The sequence below is a fragment of the Rhamphochromis sp. 'chilingali' genome (genome assembly GCF_963969265.1).
Source record: "Rhamphochromis sp. 'chilingali' genome assembly, chromosome: 22".
In the NCBI taxonomy this organism is placed as follows: Eukaryota; Metazoa; Chordata; class Actinopteri; order Cichliformes; family Cichlidae; genus Rhamphochromis; species Rhamphochromis sp. 'chilingali'.
This window is the reverse complement of record NC_137950.1, coordinates 17652368-17676045: the sequence shown is the minus strand read 5'-3', so window position 1 is coordinate 17676045 and position 23678 is coordinate 17652368. Positions and strand designations below refer to the sequence as shown.

The 23678-nt window shown below is 39.3% G+C and overlaps 1 protein-coding gene across 1 annotated transcript; it reads left to right on the top strand.

Moving 5' to 3' along the window:
• Positions 1-52: 52 nt before the first annotated feature.
• nhlrc2 (NHL repeat containing 2) lies at positions 53-20998 on the top strand. Its single transcript, XM_080871969.1, has 12 exons — positions 53-352; positions 2635-2787; positions 6263-6312; positions 8353-8758; positions 9400-9521; positions 9634-9763; positions 11841-11934; positions 12248-12479; positions 14944-15066; positions 15341-15550; positions 15782-15995; positions 18784-20998. The coding sequence occupies exons 1-12, from the start codon at positions 190-192 to the stop codon at positions 19044-19046; spliced, it is 2160 nt and encodes a 719-aa protein (XP_080728095.1). The 5' UTR covers positions 53-189; the 3' UTR covers positions 19047-20998.
• Positions 20999-23678: the final 2680 nt, after the last annotated feature.

Here is a 23678-nt window from a genome sequence, read left to right as displayed (position 1 = left end):
TTAGCCAATTGTTTGATTTGAAGGCTGAAAAAAATAAGAACCCTATTTTAGAGGGTATTTAATTCGGATAATTGAAACTGAAACTCTTTTAGAACCCTTATAGTCGATAACATTTTTTGCTATTGTGTCGAAATCCGCGGTATGAATCTCCTCGCTGCTTTACCGAGCTAGCTGGTTGTTGCTTGAAACATGGCGTCCCGGTGCAGCGTCTCTACACTGTTTCCTGTCCAAAGTCAGCTGGATAACGCCTTAGATGACGCTGCAACACAGCAAGAAAAAGAAGATCTCGTTCAACAATATCTAAAAAAGTTAGACGAGAGAGAGGACCTGAAGATACCCGATTTCCAGACAGGTTAGAGCTTTAGCTTAAACACTTCGCCTCTCTTTCGTAGCAGTTTGACTTGAGTTTGCCAACTCTGCTCGTCACTACAGGACTCGGCATGTTCATTCATATATACATTAAGAATGTTGGACAATTGCAGTCTACTTAGGAAGAGCTCTCTTTCTTTTTAAAAGCTAACGTTACAGCACCACACGCCTTGTAACCCTTAAACACAAGTTCTTCATAGTCTGTCAATTAATTAGCTAGCTACCTTATCTATTCCGGAAGAGGAAGAAAAATTACAGACATTCATGTAATTTAATAATATGTAAAATATGTCAATTTGTCAATGCAGTACTTCACAGTAGGGCTCACTAATATCTTGTAAACCTTCCTTTTCATTCTTGCTATTATCCTTCTGTCACAAATCACCCGAGTCACTCGTCTCCACCCACTCCACCCTATCTTCTTTACCACTCTTGTGCACTGTCCGCTGTTTTGGATGGTTGTCCCAAAGTATTTAAACTCATCCACCTTCACTATCTCGACACCTTATAGATTACAGTGTCGTCTGCAAGTATCATAGTCCATGCCTGACCTCATCTGTTAACCTATCCATCACCACTGTAAACAAGAAGGGGCTCTGAGCCAATCCCTGATGAAACTTTAACCTATATATCTCAACTGCTGCACACTGTTCTTAGACGTACCCTGCGCCACCCTCACAAACTTCTCTGTCACTCTTCACTTTCTCATGTGGCACCATAGTTCCTGTGTTGGCACCCTGTCATATGCTTTCTCTAGATCCACAAGATGGAGTGCATCTGATCTTTTCTGTACTTGAATGGTCAGAAAGCTAAAAATCTTTTTGAGCTTTACCACCATCTCACATATTGAGTCAATGTTTTGCAATCTGATTAGCCCTAGTTTACATAAGTGGATAAGTTGTTGGGCATAAGTTGTTAGCCACTGAACATGCAGGGTTCCTTGGTTTTAATAGTCGGAACAGCATCCACTTGTCTTTTATATGCATAAGAATATAAAAACAATCAAATCCTATTCTATTCTATTCTAAACAAAAAATAAAACAAATGCATTTAACTAAATATTGTATATATTGCCCCCCAATTAATTGCTAATGTAATTAAAGTTTAGTTGTGGGAAACTTGGGTCTGCTGCTGAGGGATGCAGCATATTGACAATATTTCACCACACCAGTAGGTGGTGATCTACTGTTAGAACATCAAATGCTAGAGTCACACAAGGCTCAATGTGAACATAACAAGGTCCCCACAACACGTGCTTCTTTTTTTTTTCTTAATTCAGAATTCATCTAAATTTATCTAATTGAACTCTGTTCTACGCAGTCAGAGATAAAGAAGAAAAGGAGCCTTTAAGCTGCTCCGTACTGTGCTAATCTTTTATGCATGTGATTTTTTGTTTTGTTTTGTTTTTTTGTTTGTTTCTTTTTGGGGGGGTAGATTCTTATCTGCTGCAGCATACCAACAGCGAGGCATATGATCGGTCCCAAATTCATTCTGCAGCAACAATTCAAACATACTGTTGGAGTTCTAAAGAATTATCTCATCAACAAGAACAAGGTGTCATGAAGCTTTTTTGCAAAACACCGTGTGGAAGTGCACTTAAGAGATCTAAAAAAGGAGATGAAGTGGAGATTTGTGTAGCCAAAAAAACCCTTTGGGGCTAAACACTGAAAGATAATAAATGTTAACTAGATTCATCACTAAAAAAGCACACATCTATACATAGGTACCCCATTGGCTGATATGATTATGAATCAATGTGATTTGTTTTGTTCTTCTTCTTTCGTACATTTCTTTGAAAGGTTAAGTCTTGAGAAGATTATCAATGGAAAATTTAGGTAGGGGTATTACTCTTTCACTCTGTACTGGATTTTGATAGTCACCATGCTGTAAAGTGTGACAGTAAACTTATCAAATGTGCACGAGTTAAGCGTGACAAATGCTATCAGGCACAATTTAGAGTGCACATGAAAGAAGTGTGAAACAAGCTGATCTAAATCTACAACAAAAACACTTTTTATGGTATTTAACATAACACTTGGGCCACGAGAACTTTCAAGTCACTGCTTTGATCGATCAAACTATCCAACTTTTTCTCCCATGTGACACAAACGCTGTGTCAGGCCCAACCACAGATATGCCTTTTAGGTGTTTTGTTACTATATCCATAGCCCTTCTAGGATGGTAGTGTAAAGCATTTGCCTACACCGTGACTAAACATGATTAAAAAGATGACAACATCATTTTCCACTCTGTGATTTGCTCCAGGCTTAGAGTGGCTGAACACGGAGGGGCCTCTCTCTTTAAACAAGGAACTGGCTGGTAAAGTGGTGCTGCTGGATTTCTTCACTTACTGCTGCATCAACTGCATCCACATCCTTCCTGACCTGCATCAACTAGAGAAGAGACACTCTGTAAAAGGTTTGCACATACTCTACTAACTACGAGGTACTTTCCATACAGCTAATTTAATCAGCTCCAGGAAAATCCTAAAGTAGAAAAACTGTGTATTGTTTAAAAAAAAAAAACCCTGCTCATCGCTTTCCTTGCTGTCCACATTAAATATAACGTAATGCTGCGTAATGCTTTGCTTGATATTCATTCATTTTTTTCCATCTATCCATCTGCCATCCTGGAAAAGCATGTTTTATCCATCTTTCCTCATTCACGTGTTTGTCTTTTGCCTGTTTGATAGGAAATATATCTGACGTGCGTTCTTGTGCATGATGTTCCCAAGTAAATCTATTTCAGCACATTGCTAAAGAAAAAAAGCTAAAGTCAGATAGTTCGTGTGAATTTCAACCCTAACCTGCCTTATCAAGAACATCATGTTTGTGAGTGAAATGGCTTGTATCTGTGACAGGCGATGGCAGATTGAAACGAAATGATAAACGTCAAGAATGAAAGCAACAATGAGTGGTTCCCTCCAGTGGCACTCAACCTCAAGCTCTGTCATACCCAGTGAAGATTTAAATCAAAAATATTTGGGGCTGGTTTTTAGCACTGTTCTCAAACCAGAAAAGATTGTGCTTTTGTCGGGGGCCTGTTGCCAAACATAATTAAACATCTTTTTTTTTTTTTTAAATAATTATGGGAATGTCTATTAATGATGTGCCCTGTGTGGGTCAATAATTCACTCATCCACCCATCCATTTATTTTCTTAACTGCTTATCCAGCTTAGGGTCATTGAGGCTAGAGGCGATCCCACTTGGTATTGGGCTAAAGCCAGGAAACACCCTGTCAGGCAACAGTGCTAACCACTGCCCTCCTGCATGAAGTCCAATGACTCAGTTATGTGTATTCAGAGTTTGCAGTAGCTTATTATTAAGCTCAGATTAGAAAACTTACACTGGTTTAGGGTTGAGATTTATCAACAATAACAATATCGTCTAATGGCTGCGACATATAATGGATGCCACAGCCTCGGGGAAGAAGCTGCTTTTTAGTCTCTTTATGCAGGTTTTGATGGTGCGGTATCTCTTCCCCCAAAGGCAAAGGTGTAAGCAGGTGATGACCTGGGTGTGTTTTCATAACACACTTCATTGATGGATGTTGTCACTTACAGTATAATTTCTTGACATTATCTCATAGATTCTGGAGAAACTGCATTTTTTCATTGCAGTGAGTTTCTCATTGGGCACTGGCAGATCACATGGTGCTCAGCATCATACAGGATAATTCAGTTTCATTGTCTTTAGTGTGTAAAAACAATATGGTTAAAAAATGCTTATACCATTAGCTTTGACTTGCTACAGGACAGTTTAAAGTATAGAATTTGCTCGTTATTTGGTTACTGTTGAATGGGTGGAAGATCAAGTAAAGCACTGCAGGAATTTATAGTGTATTCTTAAAGTCACACTTCAGCTGCACTGGGCCTCAGTGGAGGTACACGATTTAAATTGGTCCTGTGGTCATGTGTTGTGGAGCAGCATCTCAGGGCCATATTCGTTGGAGCAGGGAAACTGCTTCTTTTCCTTAGGCATGTAGACCCTTATCTCAGCTGTGAAGCGACAGTAGCTAAAAATACTTTCAAGACTCAGTTTAAGTAAGCATAGGTACAGCATACATCTGCCCCTCTGTAGTTTATTGTTTTGTACTTATGCATTCACAATTCCTAAATGCATTAAAATCATGACTGATGGCCTTACATTCTCACATGCAGCTCTGAAGTAATATCTAGAAATGTTCAGGGCTGCAATAATGTTTGAGAACAGTTATATATAGCAACTCCATGTAAAGCATAATCTCTGGCATTTTAATGGCCCTTTAAACAGGCTATCTATAAGTCTTGAGAGGTCTTAAAAAGGATTAAATTAGCTCTTTTTTTCTTGTTATAGGTACAAACTACAGGGGAGTGCAGACAAAGTGCTGCATACAATAAATAATAGATTCATGGACCTAATGAGAAAGTGCATAAAAGATATCACTGAAAATATAATCAAACTTGTATGATGACAAACAGGCATTACATTTATTTACATTCAAATGTTGTATCATCTGAGGAAGATGTGCCACTTGAAATTCATTTGTGAGTTGAACATTACATAAAAGACACACACACGCAGACTGCAGTGCCACCACACATTATCGTACTTGCCTTATCTCTGGCACCGCTATGGGTACATTCTGTTTGCTGCTGTTGTCACTGAGGTGTGGGAGCCACCCTGTCCAGTCACTCCACAGTCCACCCCGACCCACCCATCGTCACTGCAATCTGTGCCGGCGCTACGCTGCTTGGCAGAGGCCGCGGGTGACGAAATCCGCTGCAGACCGTGTCGAGTTTGAGCGTTGGTGGGGTTCATTTATGAAATGCGTTTTTTTTGTGTGTGTGTGTTAAAAAATATGAACTAATGCAACTGTATAGTTTTTAGATGCTTTGTAATTTGTTGGTTATTAAAGCCCTGAACAGCTCAGGGCTGTCCCTGGGATTAAAATCTAAAGTGAAAAAGCCACATAGAGTTTTATGCTCCATATATCTGGAACAAGATATCAGAAAACTTGCTGTAGCTTTTAGTTCCCTCAAATCAGTGCCTTATAATGAAATTAAACATGGGATTCACGCCTTTTTAAATAAATAGTGTGTAGTGTTTTGAAAGTGCCTTGTCACTGAAAGTTGCTCTTTTGCTGTTTCTTGTGTAACTCTATTAATGAAAACAAGTCTTTTTTTCCATTTAGAAAGTTGTTTTGCTCTGTGTACAGTTGCATGCAATCAAATTGTAAATAGTAGAAACTGCACAAAATCAAACTTGTTAGAAATCTTTTTTATTTTTTAAAATCTGTGATCACGCTCGATTCCCTGTGAATAAAGCATTTTCAGAGCGACAAGGTAGCTTTGACTTTTCTGCCGCTCCGCTCGGGCTCTGTTTACCCAGCGTATTGTCGAGTTTTTGATTTAAGGAATGACAGAAGTACAAAAGTGACTGTTTCGATAGAGAGTTTTATAATGATTGTAAGGAAGGAAGGAAACTAATCAAGATATCTGCTATCTATGGACTCTTTGGAGAGTTTTAGTGCCACAAAAGCATGTGTTTAAAATAACATCACCAGCCTGTTACATTCATAGTTCTAGGCAATTCAGTTGCATAACATTTGAAAGTCTGCAGCCCTTGTACAAAGTCACAAATTATAACCACTTTCTGTCTTTAGCTGTATAATAAGCATAGTGTTTACTTATCTCTGATGATTACTGAGAAATGGCTTTTCCAGAAACCTCACTTAAACCTGCAATGTGTTATGCTTGAGGGTTGGTTGGTTTACATAGAAGGTCTCTTAAATTTTACAGTGGAAAAATCATTGTGCTTAGTGCATCTTTGCATGTACGTTTGTGACATGTGTGTCTTATGCAACACCTTTCTGCCTAAACGCTCACTGTTCGCTGTTTAATCTCTTTTTCAGATGGGTTGGTTATTGTTGGTGTGCACTCTGCCAAATTCCCCAATGAAAAGGTATGTTTTGGGTTTTTTGGAAACTTTTAGGGGAAACTTTTGCTTTTTTTTTTCTTTAATACTTCAAAAGTATCTACATGTATACCGATGAATTTATACTTTGTTTAAATTACTCCAAGTAAAAAGAGGGCTGTAGGAGCCAGGGTGTTAATTTGAAGTTTTATACCTGTATACAAACAGGAGAATAAGATTTTGGCAGCATATAAAAATTGCAAGAACTTACTTTCTTTATCAATCCCGGACCAGAAACTCTGTTCTTCAGATATTCCTCTTAATATTCTGCTATTGGCTCCCTTTTGTTTGTTTTTTTTTAATGAAATCTTTTGCCAACTTGGCAGGGGAATAATCTGTACTCTCCAACTGTGAGGAAATAAATTATGCTTCATATGCATAGTACTTACCCTACTTTTTATCAAAAACAAACAGGCAGGCAAAGTTTTACAAATTAAAACAACAAAATATCTGGATATTATATGGTTTACAATGATATCTAAGCTCGTGGAAAGTCATTTGTAGCGTTCTGATGCAGAAAAACTGTATATGTAATTTGCTCTCCATAGATGGGCTCTGTACCCTGTTATAGTTTGTAATAAATGGGTAATATCACAGTAATAAGTTGGTAATGGTATAATGGTATCATTGTATTAAACCTCCCAGTTAAAGTGTTGCAATCTTTGCAAGTAACTTAAAGCCAAAATATTTCATATTTGATTACTGCATCCATGTTTGCAATAACTGCATCAATATGCATCAATATGCAATTGCATCATATTTCTTGTTTCTTTATTGGTCTGTGGGGTTTTGCTTCTTCAGTCTTCTCTTCAGGAGGTAAAATGTATTTTCATATGGATTCAAATTTGGATTTTTGACTCCAAAACCCTAAATAATCTCCCGTCGATAATGTGGCCAAATGTATGGATGCATTTCTTCGTAAGTCAGAAGACAAAGTGTTTCTGTAGATGTAGGCAATTACTCTGTTACTACCATCGTGATCATCAGGAGATTCTCGATAAAAATGTGTTAGCTTGTTCCATTAGCGGCCATGTAAACCCAGGGCATGAAACAACCTCAACCATGCTGCACAGATGAGCTTTTATTGTTTAGGATCATGAACAGATGCCTTCTTTCTTCATACTTTCAAGCACTTTCACAGTTGAAATCGCTGTTTCGTAAGTCCAGAAGCCTTTGGTCCCAAACTGTCTCCAACTGACTCTTCTCTGCACATTTTTGCCAGTTTTTTATTACAGCTAATAAGCAGTTTGTGTTTTGCAGTAAGACCTCTATATTGTTAATCTTCGCCACTTTTCTTTGGCGGTTGTTCATAATGTTATGCACTTTTATTTTATTTATTTTTTTCTTTACTGTTCTCACCATTTGTCTCTGTCATCAGTTGCCCCTGTTTTCCTTGGATGCCTGTTTAAATGCCTGTTGGTCAGTACTTCGGTGGTTTCCGTCTCTTTCAGGACATTCCATATTGCTCCACTGGATGTGCCCGATGTTTTTGAAATGTCTCTTGCAGATTTTCCCACTTTTCTAATCTTTGAAATTATGTGCTTTTCATGAATAGATCTTTATGTTGGTTTACCCTGCTTAACTAAAAATGTAGATGAAATCCAAAGCTTAAACTAAAAGTGGAAATCCAGAGCTTCTTTACAATTAAACCTTTAATCTTCAAAAAATGATGTACGTCATGTTTCAGCATTTCACTCGTTTAAAAATCTGGGTGTTTTGATACAAAATGTGTCAACCTGTGTGTTGTTTAAAATCATTGTAAAGGGCAGTTAGTCTTTTAAAAGATGACTTTCAACTTAACAGCAAAAGCTTTACTTATAAAAGGGCTGTCCTGAATACCAGTATTTTGTGCTCCTGTAATTTGGGGGGATAGTTAAATCACTAAGTAAGAGCTTTGTAACGTTTTTGCTACATGCAGACTTTTCTAAAAGACTTGGAAAAGTTTCTGAACTTTTTGATAAATTCAGGTGGAGCCTTATTGAAGGACAACACTTGAACTCATCACCATTTTTGCACATGTTCTCAAAGGTCCTGGACAACATCCGAAGCGCTGTGCTCCGCTACGACATCTGCCACCCCGTGGTAAACGACAGCGAGGCGAGTCTCTGGCATGAACTGGAGATCTCCTGCTGGCCCACGCTGGTCCTACTTGGACCACGTGGCAACTTGCTCTTCTCCCTGGTGGGTGAGGGCCACCGTGACAGGCTGATGCTTTTCACTGACTGCGCTCTGCGTTATTATGGGGTGCGTGGTCTGCTCAAGGCTCACACAGTGGGAATCAAGCTGTACAAAGACGCCCTGCCACCCAGCATCCTTTCTTTTCCTGGAAAGGTGGCTATAGACAACAGTACTAAAAGGCTTGTCATAGCAGACACAGGACATCACAGAATACTGGTGGTGTCTTCTACTGGAGACCTGCTACATGTCATAGGAGGTAAGAGACTTCACACCAATGCATTTTTAAAACAACAACAACAAATGGGCATGATGTAACGAGCTCCAATTTAGATGGCCATTAAATACAAAAACTATTGTGTTGTAATAAGTGAGATCTGTAAAAGTTCAACAGCAATATTTAGCCAATGATGACATTTTAGCATTATGCAACTGCCTCAACAACCCTCAGAGGAGCCACATGGCAGTTAGGCTGATGTCCCCAGACCAGCAGAGAGGTTGGCAGCAGCAGGGACTTGTACATGCTGGGAACTGGCACTGACCTAGAGTGGACAAATGAGGAGAGAAAATTGAGGATTGGTTTTATTTTTGTGTTGTTGACATCAGCTCTGTGCACGCATAAGAAAGGTTTGCCGAGCTGCAGAGCGTGACGTGATTCTGAAGTTTTCTCCTATTTAGTTTCAGCAAAGAAGGAAGTTTCTTCTTTGCTGAGACTAAATAGCAATAATTGTCATACGAATAGTCATGAATAAAAAATAATTATTCCACTCTGATTCATTTTTTAAAAATTTAATATTGACATGTCTGAATTTTATTATGAAAAATAAATATTTGGAGCTTATTATTACCTTTAAGTGATCGAAAGCTTTAATCAGTGCTGGGTTTTTCCTTTTGTCACAGGGCCTGAAAGCGGGAGAAAAGATGGCGACGTGTCTGAAGCTTCCTTTAACTCCCCTCAGGGTGTGGCCATTAAAGGGGACACTGTATACGTGGCTGACACGGAAAACCACTTGATTCGAAAGGTTGTCTTAATAATTTTAGTTTTAAAAAGTATTTTTTTTCAAGTCTTTGTTGATATTTATCAACCATAATAAATAATAATAATAAACCATCTGTGTCTGCATCTGTTTGTAGATCGACCTGTTAGAGGGAAAAGTCAGCACTCTGGCTGGAGTAGGCACTCAAGGGACAGACAAAGAGGGCGGGGCTATGGGACCACAGCAGCCAATCAGCTCTCCTTGGGATGTGATGCTTGGCACTGCCAGTGAGGAACTTTAATTGCCTTTCTGCCTTGTATGAGTCTTAGAAGATTCACCTTCAAAACAAGCTTTTAGTATTCAGGGCACAAATACACTAGATGACACATTCGTTTACACTTATACAATGTAATATAAAACTTCTATTTCTCCTTAAAACATCAAATCCTCCTTATCCCTGCCTTTTAATTATTTTCTCTTGAGCATTTATTTATACACTTGATTATTAATAGCTTATTAATTTCATACAATACTTTTATTTTTAAATTCAAGTGGGAATCTTTTTTCTTTTAAACTCTTTTTGGTGAATATCTTGTTGTCATGAAGCGTCATTAATGTGGAATTTAGATTAATAATCAGTCAGCTCAGACTCTCATATACACTTGTTATTCCACATTGATTATCTATTTTTCTTCACCCTAGGAGAAAAATACAAGTCAGTTTGTTTATCTATTTGCTCTCCTTGTGATTTAAAAATGTGACAAACTAAATTTGTTACTTTGTTTGTTACTTTGTTACCAGCAGACTGATTTAATTAATTTTTTTTTCTTGAACATTAAACACCTCTTGTAAGATCTTGCGGTTGCATTTGAAGGAAACTGTCCCCATAAATTGTGTCCTTCAGTAAAAGAAACAAAGAATGAAACTGTATGTCTGGACAGAGGTGTTTATTTTGCCTCTGGCAAGCGCTGTTCTCAACGATTCATAATGTAGAGGTATGTGTTTGTGTGATTTATACAAATCTTCTTAATTGAAAGTGTTAAGCATAGAAGATTTCAGGGCTACCGCAGTAAATTTTTTGCCTCAGGTTGATTTACGCCACAGCCAGCTGGTTTTAAGCTGGTCTCAGAACCTTTAACTTCAGTACACCCTGACTAATACATTTAAAATTTAAAGCAGTCTTTTAATATTAAAATAATTTCCATAAAAATGAGCCATTCGGCACTTCTATAAGTACCAAATGGCTCAATTTTGCAAGTACTCTCTGTCTGTGCTAACATCCCTGGGAAAGGTATGCATTTACCATGGTAAACAGGAAGTGAAGGGCTGGGTGCTTGAAGAAAATACTATGAAGGAAGCAAAAATAAAACAAAGATTTCTTTGCTTGGACCTAGAAAGATGGGGAACTGTTACTCAAAGCAACACACAGAAGGTGTTCATGGCAGCAGAAAACAGATTGGGACTCATGGAAAAGCAAATACATCAACCCAGAGTGATATGAAGAGCGTTATCAATTACATGGGAGAGGCATATTCAAAAGATGAAATTAAGTAAATGTGTGTGTTTAATATTTTGGCTTCATTGACCCAGTCAGAAAGCAAAGATGTTTTCAGGTTCTGCCTGTTCTGACTAAATCTCTCCTTAAACACCACCCGTATGGTTTAAACAGTGAGTGTTTAAAAAAAAAAAAAAAAACTCTTATTAGTATGGATGTACCCTGACATTGTCTTCTGAGAGAACGTCCAAACACACATCCACATATTCATGATTTATTCAAGATGTGGATGAATAAATTATTCAACCAAATCAAGAGGATCCCACACCTTTTGAACTATAAAGTGCTAGACTGGCTTTGAGTCAAGTATGTATCCCTGACAGTCCACCCGTTTTGATCAAGAAAGGCTGAACTTTGCCCCGCATTAAAAATACAACAGAGATCGTGCATGTCTGTAAGGCTTGTGCGTTCATCACAGTGGCAGTATTGTATCTGCTGAGTGCATATGGCCTTTGTCAGAGAGGCTGCTGTGTGTCTTAAACCTGCACGGCTCCATATTTTGACTCAGTTCTGACGCTGAGCAATCAGCAGATCGGGAGAGGGGGAGTTTGCAAAAATAATTTTGCTGCCTGGAAAAAAAAAATCTATTTCTTACTTTTACTTTGAAAAAAACACATTTTGTCCTTGTGTTTGAGCAGACTGTAGTCCCAAACACACCTCAAGAACATAGCTCAACAACGAAGGACAAATATCACAGTAGTTGTTGAATGATACTGAGGCTGACTGGTAGATGGCCAAGAGCACTGACACCAGTTCCTGCTCCCATATTTATCCTGTGGGGTTTTTTTGCGTTTTATTTTCATGTGTAGGCGGCGATGAAGACAACGTGCTGTGGATAGCCATGGCAGGGACTCACCAGATCTGGGCTTTGTTCCTAGCTGATGGAAAACTGCCCAAAGGAAGGTGAGAGACCAGTACATGACTGCCATGGCCGCTTCGAAACATATTCTGATAATATAATGACATGGTTGTAATTCTCCTTTTAAAACTGTGAAAATGGATTCCTCTTCTTGTGTGTCTTCCGTGGTCGGAAGTTTCACAGGAGGTCACATTATGTAATAATCTTTTTTAATTACCGCAAATAAACAGGAGATAAAATCTCAGTCTTGTTTTTATTAAAAAAAACAAAAAACAAACAGATTTTCTCCTTTTTGGAACTCTGTCCATCAGGAAGTGCATTCTAGTATTTAATGACATTGTCTTGCCATTTGAACAGCGAGTCCAAGGCAGGGATTTGTGTGCGATGGGCGGGCAGCGGCAACGAAGAGAACCGGAACAACGCCTACCCTCACAAGGCAGGCTTTGCCCAGCCTTCAGGCCTGGCTTTAGCCCCAGAGGAGCCCTGGAGCTGCATGTATGTGGCTGATAGCGAAAGCAGCACCATCCGAACGCTGGCGCTGAAGGATGGAGCCGTCAAGTTGCTGGTCGGAGGAGAGAGAGACCCACTGGTGGGTGTACAGTAAATGGGGGAAGAATGAATTAATAGTGTAAAAAAAGCTTTATTTACCATTCATCATCATCTTCCCTCTGCTAGATACCTTTTCAAGTATCCTTATTTCCAGTTATAATGCTCATGTGGTTTGAAACAAACAGTTACAGCATCTCTTAATGAAGTTTCACAGACCAGCATGATATAGTGCACATAATTTATCAACTTGTTGTTTGCCATATTGTCCATTTTTATTGCTACTTTAAAAGGTGAACTTCTTATAGAAAGAAAAAGCCAGCGCAGATGAACTTGTGGAGACAAATTAAAAGTCCATTTCCGAAGCAGACTGTAGGAGCAGAATAACCTTGTGCGGCACTTTCAATGATGATGTGTCCTGTGCTTGGCTCTGTCACCATACATCAACGCAAAACACACAGTGTGAAACCTGCACATTAGTCTGCCACATTTCCAGCCACACAAAACATTAGGACAATTATGAAGAAAAATGTTGCACAAATATGAATCATTGTTAGGCACTCACGCAGAGTTTAGGGCTATTTTTGTATGCATAAAAATATGGGTTTTTTTTCCTTTAAAGAGAAACAAGTAAACACAGACCCTCTTGTTTGTTGCTAAAGGAAAAACAATGTTGGTGCATACCTTCATGCCCTTACAGCAGCTCTGCTGTAGTTTCTTTGTCTTGCCGCACTGGTGTATTTTTGGAAAGTCACAAGCTTGTAAGTCCCCATGAGAGCAGGAAGTAATTAACTAGAGAGTCATATACAGTTTATTTAACATGGTGAAGAGCCGGGAGAAACTATTAGCTGCCCACAGATGTTTAAGGAGTTGATCTAGAACAGCCAAACAGTATTGAAGCTGAGGTGGCGTCCTCTCATGTTTGCACTTTTACAGTAATATCAGTTGTCAAATTGAGCTAAAGCAGAGATGTCAGACTCATTTTACACTGTGGACACATAAAGAGTAAGTCACCGTGCAGAGATTTAACTGCACCTTTAATCCTGGAGATATCTTAATATAATAACAGACAGTATGACAAAAAACAGTGTTGTTGTTTTTTTTTTTGTTTTTTTACATGAGAGAGAAACACTGATGTAGTATGTGAAAGAAATCTGTCAGTGCAACTCTTAAAATGTTCTTTTTTTTTACTGTGGATCTGTTGTGAAAAAATACATACATTTCTACAGTAGATGGTGGGAAAACGGGAACAACTGTTTTTCTATTATTTTATTACTTTGGTGTAGTATGAATGGCCATGGGAGGGGTGTTTATCAGTAGAAAAAGCTGTAAAACGGGTGAAAAAATGGTTAAAAGTCCAAAATATATGCCCACCTTGACATTTCCCAAAGCAGTCCAGTGTAAGGTTATTACAGTTAGCTAACACTAAACTGAAAGTAGAGATGAAAAAACATTTTAGTTAACTAAAATAAAAATAAAAGCTAGACTTTTATTTTCCATCCTATTTTCCATATTTTCCAAATCAAAAAACGTATCTGATTTTAGATTCAGCATCTTTTTTGCACTGCTTCTGATGTGGCGGCTGACTTCATGTCTTTGATAGTAAATGGACTGTTTCTTATGTAACACTTTTCTACTGTAGTTGAGCATTTAAAGCACTTTATTCACACTCGAGAATAATTCTGCATCCTTGGCAACCATTCTTCTGATTACTGTCGTCTTGCCACATGCAACAAAATACTGATTTCCATTTTCAGGGGGTAGAGGATGAAGCTGCACGTAGCTGGATCTAGCTAGTTTAATTACCAGTGACTGAAGATTGCGTTTTTTCCCCATTTCAGTCTAGGTTGTCTGCATTGCAAATTCTCAAGTCTGGGAGGTGAATTCATGGTGCACAACCCCTTTAATGTTGAGAACATCTACGAGCATGCTCCAGGTCCTCCAGCTCCTTTTTGAACTCGACCAAATTCTGTTTACCTCGTTCTTCAGCTGAAGTCTGGTTGGGTTGCTGAGATGTTTCAAGCTCACACTTGTGCAGTTAGATAATGGATTTAAACCTATTGGCTTTCACTCAGTGGATTTTACATTTCCAAGGATTTGTTGTTGTAAACACCTTGTAGCTGTTTAGTCAGCGAGCCAGGAGAATCATGAGACTTTGAAGATTGTTATCATGGTCCTTTTCTGTTGCTGTTGTTATTTACAGAGCTGATACAAAATTATAACCAATTTATCGAAATGTTATCACAGCGTCTTACAAATTGGTTGTTGATGGGATTATCTGTTTGGTCATGCTAGTTTCAAATGAATCATGGCACACACAAAAAAATAAAATGATTTATCTCACAGTCTTAATCTTTTTATGTATAAAATTCATCATTCATAAGATAGAAAAGGCTTCGGCTTTCTTCAGTTTCCTGTCTCGTTTTCAATGCAGTTAAGGGTGTTTTGTAATTTTAGTCGATAATATGTTTTTTTCTCTAACCAGTGTTTTGTATTGTTCAAAACAGAACCTTTTTGCTTTTGGGGATATGGACGGGAAAGGGGTGGATGCCAAACTCCAGCATCCTCTCGGTGTTGCCTGGGCTTCCGAACAAAACTTGCTCTATGTAGCCGACTCCTACAACCACAAGGTAACAGATGATTGTCCCAAGGCTGCATTTTAAAGATGTACTGTGCAAATTTAACACTTATGTTCTGTAATGAGTTCCTTGAAGTGACTGAGTTCATGCCAAAGTGGTTAAAACTCCTTTTGAATTCCAGGAAGGAAATTTTTTTTTTTGATAACCAACATCTTGTGTGTGTGTGTGTGTGTGTGTGTGTGTGTGTGTGTGTGTGTGTGTGTGTGTGTGTGTCTGTGTGTGTGTGTGTGTGTGTGTGTGTGTGTGTGCGTGTGATTCTCCTCAGATCAAGGTGGTGGATCCAAAAACAAAGCAGTGTAGCACATTAGCAGGAACAGGAGATGCTGGAGATACTCTGGGTCCAGAGTTTAACAAATCCTGCTTCAATGAACCCGGAGGAATCTGTGTCGGTGACGGCGGAAAACTGCTTTACGTGGCCGATACCAACAACCACCAAGTCAAAGTGCTGGACCTGACCTCCAAGACTGTCTCGCTGGTGAGTGCGTTGCCTGTGTGTGTGTGTGCGTGTGTGTATTTAGGAAAAGTGTGGTTCCAACCTTGAGAAAGTGCTTTACATTTTGTACACGTTTGTGTAATTAATCTGTCCTAAAAGCTTCTGCGCTAGAAGAGATTGAATTAAAGGTGACAAAGACAGGACACTGTAAGTTAGGGTAGCTTTCTCCTTGCTTTTGTTTAATCCAAACACCCATATCTTTCTTTTATCCAGCTCCCCATCTCCCGCGAGTGCACAGACTCGGTACCTACAAAGCCCTCGGGTCCGACCAAAGCCCCCACGCTGCCTAAATCAGCTGCCAGGAAAGAAATGCCGCCAGTAGCGGTGACTGCGGGCCAGACTGTCATCATGTCTGTCACACTGTCACTTCCAGAAGGGACCAAACTCACTGAAGAGGCGCCCAGCTGCTGGGCACTCTCAGCAGAGGGTGAGACAAAGTTCAGTCACTGTTACATGAAGTATCATGCATGTAAATGTTCTGAGCATGTTTAGCCTTCATGCCCATGAAAGATGTCTTGACCATCATTGACACCTCATCCTGTCACTGATGTTACATCCATGAGCTTCTGCCACACAGCTGCACATGTTCACAGGGACACACTTGGAATTTTAAGTAAAGTTTTGCACGAAAAGTTTTTGATTTTGAGATAATGTTGACAAAATTCAACTTCTCAGTTTCAACTAAAGAGCACTTATAAACACTCATTTATATAATGCTTCTTTAGTAAGTACTGTACATCCACAGTCAGTTTAGAATCACCAGTTAACCTGTTGTGCATGTTTTTGGACTGTGGGGAAAAAGCTGGAAAAACGCAGGCAGGCTCCGGGAAAACATGCGAACTGCAAGCACCAAAGGCCCCAGCATCACTGGAGATTTGAACCAGGAAGCTTCTTGCTGTGCGGGAAAAGTGCTAACCACTGCATATAAAAAATTAGTAATTCTTCTGTGACTTGATTGAGAACCTTCAGCTCACTTTAAAGCAAAAACCTTTCGAAGCTGATTGACTGTATTAGTTATTTGGTAAAATTACATGATGCTGTGACACAGAAATTAGGCTTTTTTTTTTTTGTTATTATTACTGTAATTTCTAAGCTAGTTAGTCAGACATGCTGTATTTCCATTGTGTTGCTGGGCCAGACTAATGCAAGCTAATTATTTTGTTGCGTGTTGGCTGAAGAAAAGCACTAAAGCAGCAGCCTACAGACATCACTGTAATGTGTGTAAACCCGAGGACTGACAGATCTGCTGCGCCTAAGCTTCGATTGGACTTTTTTTCCCGTTCAGGTGAGAGGTTAATTGAATTCTAAAACCCCAGCAGTGTTTGGCAAAGACTTCACAAATATCTGCTGGGAACCAGAAGTGGAAGGATTTAGGTGGCAGAGCAGTGAGGAGGCAGCTTACAGCAGCTGCTTTGTATAACAGCTTGTTTGAAAAAAAAAAATGCATGCTTTTCCTCAAGTTATTTCTCTGTTCGTCAGGGTAACCAACCAGAGTCAGGGCTGCAGCATAAACGTCCTCCCTGTGCTTAGAATGAGCGCGTTGTGGAGTGAAGCCTCTAATTCTCTCCTACAAAACTTTATTTTGGTCTCTGATCTGTCAAAAAGTGAAGGATGCTTAACCTGCCTGCACGTCGTTTTCACCGTTCAACAAGCAGATTCTCACTCTGCCAGCCCACACCTGGAATTTATAGTTCGCAGCTAAAACAAAGACAAATACTTAAATCACTCAAAGCTCTTTTAAACCACCAGCGAGGAGGTACGAGGCGTGGATGGCTTAATTTATGATTTTATATTCTAAAGAGGTTTAGTCTAATTCTCTCAGATTGTAGTGTTGACCATAGGATCGATTGATACGTGATTTTTTTTTTTGATTTTATTTTTATGTGATGTGATGTTAGTGACAGTTGTGGTCTGTTCATTACGTTTGCACCAAAAGTGTTTCCATCATCCTGAGCGCTGCAGCATGAAATCCTCGATAACGGCAGGCTATTTTTAGAGCATTTCGATAAGACGACATGCCTTGGTTCACATAATTAGCTACCAGGCTATGTTATGTGATCCCCCGCTGTCCCATTATACCCAGTCTAGACTTATGCTGATCAGATCAGAGCAGAGGCAGGGATTTTAATGGATCAACTTAGAAGTGCACGCCAGATCTAAATTGTTTTTTTAGTGGCTTTTTAGAAATGGCTTCCCTGGGACCCAGCGTTAGACATCAGCTTCATTAATCTCGGCTGGCTTGGGTTCTGTGGTCTCTGTGGCGTGATATTTTCTCACCGCTGACGCTCCGGTGATTCTTTTCGACTTTCATTTATCTTTCAGTGGTCGTGTCGCTTCAGATGTGTACTTGTGTCTAAAAATATTCCCTGTGTTTCAGAAAATGAATGTCTTCAACCACTCTTTATTTGATTTAGTAAGGATATGTGAGTTTGGCCTAATATTTCAGAGGGACTGTTTTACTGTGCAGGCTTGAGTCAGCCCTACCACTCTGGCTGCACCCCACTACGTTCAGCAATAAATCGAGATGCCAGCCAGCTATTCTCATTCAAAGCCATCTGTTCTTTCAAAACATGGATGAACTAAGGCGGACACGTGACCAAACCGGGGATTGAGCTTAGTTTATGTCATTCTTGAAGTGGATCTGTGGGTTCATCGTGGACAGCCCACAATATTCAGTGTGCCTGACAAGTAAACTTCACTGTCTGTCACTATACAGGAGTTTAACCACACTTTTAAACCTGAATATGTCTTTATACCAGAAAAAGATTGTATGCGAGTATAAAAAAAGTCTTGTTTTTCTTTTTGACATGATAGAGAAACGCTGATGATGAAAAGTCCAAAATTTATGGCCTCCTTCATATTTCCCAAAGCAAAGTCCAGATTAGTCCTTGCCCGGCCAATTCTGGACACAATACTGGAATTCTGAGAGTGTCCTAGACTTTGGAAGCATATCCTTACAGAGTTGAGATAGAACTACCAATCAGACTGGTATCTGGAAAGGTTCCTGAGCAGTGCTAGTGTGCGCTAAGCCGCTGGGGGAGACTGTGCAGAGTGCTGCAACAATGCTTAACTGGGTGCTTCATCTCAAAGTAACATTGAGGTTAATGCCTGGCCTGAGTTTACCAGTTTACCAGCAAGGCATGTACACTGTACATAAAAGTTGGACGTCCTTTGACATCACTTCCTGTTTTGTTTTGTTTTTTGTTTTTTTAAAGGTAACGAGTGGCTGCTAGACCATCAGGTGCTTACTGGTTCCATTAAGGATCTCTCACAGCCCCTCTGCATCTCAGCCAAACTTCCAGTCGTTATGAAGGAAACAAACGGCAGTCCAAGCCTCACGTTGGCCGTGTGGGCGTACTACTGTACGGAAGCAGGTAAAGCCTGCATGATGAAAGCGGCTTCATTCTCCCAGCCTCTTCAAATAAACGCCAGTTCTGGAGAGGGAGAGGTCATCGTGGAGTTGACTCATGCCTTCTGAAGCCGCCTACATGTCTTAGTTAAAATAGCCTTCGAGTCCACACTTTGTGTTGCGTTGAGACCTCAGCTTAATCGCTCTTGTGGCCTGCTCATACTTCTGAAAGCAGGAAGGAACGATTGTTTCTGACAGAGCTCTCACTGTGATGAAAAAGGCGATTTGAGTGAACTTGATTTTCTTAGATACTCGGATGTCTCTTCACATATAACACATTAGCTCGGTAATGTTCTCGACTGTGTGCGACGGCTATTAAAGGAGTGCAGATAGACACCCGCAGATATACTATATATTATATTTATGTAGTGAGCTCTCATGACGACAGATTGCATTGCTAATATGTGGGGGTTTTGCCAAGTTGTTTATCAAAACTAAAAGAATAAGGAAACTTATTAAAGTTATTTAATGAGAAACTATGAATATCTAATTTATCGTAGCACTGCTGGTGTGATTGATGGGCAGATAAATAAAGGGATTTTCATCCGTTCTCTTATCTTCTGGAAAATCTAAAGTTCTTTCAGGTGTTAAAAACAAAGTAAAAACTAAAACTTCAGCTTTATAGTTTCACTTTAATTGAGGAAAGAGGATTTGAAGTGATTATTATTATGAATATTATTATTATAAGCTGATAAGTAATAAAATAAGTAGAATTTCTTTAAATGGAGACTTTATATGAATCAGCTTTTCAATGCTAATATCGAGTTCCAGCCAGTGTCTTCATAAAAAAAGGATATTTGAATTATGTAAGGCTTTCATAGGGATTATTAGGTTAGGATAAAAATCTATATCTTTCATTTAATCTCAGCCCAGCAGAGGAGGTAGTTAGCAGGAGAGGACAGATGTGTGACGCTTAAGTCTTTATGCAGTTGGGGGTTTATTGAACGTGTCCATGCAGAGACTCTCATTTCTCGTTATCATTATAATGTTAAAGTTGTGCAGCGCCGCGGTATAAACGTTTTCACTTTCCTCCTTTAAATGCTGTATTACCACAGATCAGCGCGGGGTTGGTTTGGTCACATCAGCTTGGAAAGGTGCCCGCCGATCGAGCTCCCATCCCGCGTGCATTTGTTTACACGTGTGGCAGCAGACTGATTCTTCTTAAGCCGTTTACACTGTTCTCTCGTAGCCCGAAAGCTTTCCGATTGCGATTATTCACAGCGCACCAGAAGCTGTTTTGATTCCGAACCACCTGTTATTTTGAGTAATGGGTAAAGTGCCTGTTTTCGAGGAGGGGGAAGCAGCCGAGGACACTGACATGACTGCCGCCTGTTCCCGCACGCTGAAACCAAAGTCTCATTAAATTCTCTCCATCAAGCATTTATACACTTCATCTCAGCTTCACAAAGGGAACATTATATGAAAGGAATGCTAATAATGATCCGCTCGATCACGTTGTGTAATGCGATATGATAATGTGGAAGTTGTTTTGTCATTTTGCCTTTATTGGTTTACTAAGTTATGAGTTGTTGTGAGAGCGTTTTGATTATCGTTGCTGTCATCATGTCTCATAACCTAATTGTGCTCGTCAGCCTGCTCTTATTTGGTTTGGCTCACTCAGCCCAAGTGCCTTGGAAAGGATTGCATGGATGGTGTACATTCATGGCACTTTAACCGTATTAGAAGCAATATTGTTTTGTTTTTCCTTTCTCTTTTTTTCAACTCCCACAAGTTATTTATTTCCAGCGAACTGCAGTTGTTGTACTTTCTCGGCTCTCTTATCCCTCTGGCACTTTTTAATGAGCACTAATAACCTTTGGGTGGCTGTCGGTGGGCATTAAGCTCCTGATATTGTTTTGTAACTCTCACTTGATTTTGTTTTTTTCTTCATTTCTGACTTCTCAGACACATTTTGGCATGCTTTTGTCTTCAGGGGCACCTTGTTAATACTTTGGCTTCTCCGTGTTGGACTTCAATATGCAGCACAGTGAGGAAAAACTAATAAAACTTATTTTATCTAGTCTGGTTTGTGTGCCGTTCTTTTCATTTCCTGGTATTTGAGAATCAGTTTGTTTTGCGTAATTCCAACCAATACATTAATAAGCTGGTGCTGAAGCTCTTTTATATGAGATGCTATCAAAAGCATCACTAATGAGCACACTCGTTACATAAAAATGTAAAAATGCCAGTTTATTTCTGAGCTGGCCTCATACGCAGACCTCCTGTTTGACGCATAGTTAATATCTTTCATTTTTCTCATTCCTGTTACAAAGAAAGAGCCATCTTTCTTTTTTTTTTACTCTAGTTTTGGTCATTAACATAGTTATAAACAGACAGCTTACAGAAGCAGTCTCTCGTGTTTACAATGAAGTTACAGAAAAACAGTTTTGTGTGTATTTCCTAGTCAATTAACGAGTCCTGGAACAAGAATTATTGGAGTGGTTCAAGCTCAGTTTAATTTTGTGTAAATGCTTTCGCATGCAACAAAAATGCAACTGCAGTAACTGAATGCAGTAAAATATATGGGCTTGGAGTCAATCTTGATAACTTTGAACCCTGAGTGCTGTGAAAAAAGGTATTTGCCCCTTCCTACTTTCTGTTTCTCTTTTTTGCATATTTGTCACTTTTTTTAAGTTTAATGTAAGACAAAGATAACCAGAGTAAATACAAAATACAGCTTTTACATGATAATTTCATTTATTTAAGAAATAAAAGCTAGTGAAAACTAATCGTCTTCCCTTGTGAAAGCATGAATTAAACAGAAACCAAGTGAAGTAAGCTGAAAGATCTCAAAAAGCAACAGCGGAGAAACAAAGTCAGTGACTTCTATCAGTCTGGAAAGGGTTATGAAGCCATTTCTAACACTTTGGGACTCCAGTGAACCACAGTGAGAGCCGTTATCCACACATGGAGAAAACCTGGAACAGAGGTGAACCTACTCGTAGAGCGCATCGACGACTCATCCAGGTCACAAGAGAACCCAGAACAACATCTAAAGAGATACAGGCCTCACTTGCTTCAGTTAAGGTCAGAGTTCATGATTCAACAATAAGAAAGAGGCAGAAATGGCGTCCACGGGACAGTTCCAAGGTTAAAACCACTGCTGACTGGTCAAAGTCTAGATTTAAATGCAACACTCATTGCCAGTTATTACAGACTCAAAATGTAACAAAATACCTGTAATAAATACAAATATCTCCACTTAAAAATACAAATATAGCAAAATTTCCTGCAGCTCATTGCTGCAGCTCAGATAATATCTGGGCGAGGTTTCTACTTTCTAATTTCCTGAGAAAGAAAATTTGATGGCATTTGCTTTTTTGCCTCTAACATTGGCCATGTTCTGCAGTGCTTATCATCTTCTGCTGGTGTCTAATCTAAAATCTATTCCGGTATAATGGTTGATACACCCACAATAACCGCTCATCATGGATCTATGGGTGTGCTCATTTCCTATTGACAGCAATTGACCTAATGTACTTATTTAATGTAAAGGGCAGATTCTACATTTTCTTATCTATGATATGTAACTCTAATTACAATTTTACTGTATTGTCCATTTATGTTTGCACATGTTTCAATAAATCGTTGCACCTATTTCCCTTTTCCCCCCATTTTCCTAGCAACATATAATCATCCAGGAAAGGAAATCCCAGAACGCTGATTCTGTTCTTCTGGACATAGTTGGTTCTTTTCTTTTGCACAATACTGTGCCAAGATCCAGAAACACTTCTTCTTTTCCAGGCCTCATATAAGGTGGACCGGTGCGAAACACAGAATTTAAAATAGTTTTCAGTTCCTGCACTAGTGACTGAAATCCAAATCTATGAAGGCACCGTTAATGCTGAATCAAAATCTAGGTGTTGGAGCAACATATGAATCCAGCCATTGGATGCTTGGATGCCAATTTCAGCAGGACAATGTCACACCACGTTCTGCACATATTCCAATAAATGGCGTGGTAATAAAAAAAAATTCTTTGTACCAAACTGGCCTGTCTGAAGTCCAGAGTACAGATTGTTGGTAAGAAAATAAGACGTGATGCAACACAGTTGCAAGGAAGATCAAAACTCAACTATTTTCAAAGGTGTTTCTGGCAACAAATTCAAAATGAGCACATTTATTTTAACAGGTTTGTTCCATCATCTGTCAGAATTAGTTTTGAAATTACTTTTTCTTTTCAATCAGTTTGAAAACAAAGAGCCATTTGATTTTTCTTCCCCTTTTTGTCAGATTATTACATGTTTTTATCAAACCAAGTGAAAACTTTATTGCATTTACTGGAATATGTGACATTATTGGGAGCTCCGTTGCATTTTAAAGGAATCTTTAGGCTGCTGCTCGCTCTGCCAGAGGAGCAAAAATTACAGTTTATTGAAAAAGACATTGATAGGTAAGCTGCCCGCTTTTATCTCCATCCTTTTATCCTATCATGCCAGGAGCCTAGCTCCAGATCTACAACTTGAAAATTCTTTTGTCCCCGGGGTGCACTCAGGGCTTTGTGAAAGCACTTTCTTGTTTTATGCACTCTGGGCATGGGATGAGCTGCAAAATGCTATTTAAAAATGGTCCTTTCTCTGGAAAGCTTCAAAGGTCTTTTCAGAACTGTCCCAGGGGAGTAATATTAGTGTTTTACAAAATCCCAGACTTGAGGTGGAATGTGTTGTGGGTAGCAGCGATGTGGACGGTCATCTTGTGATT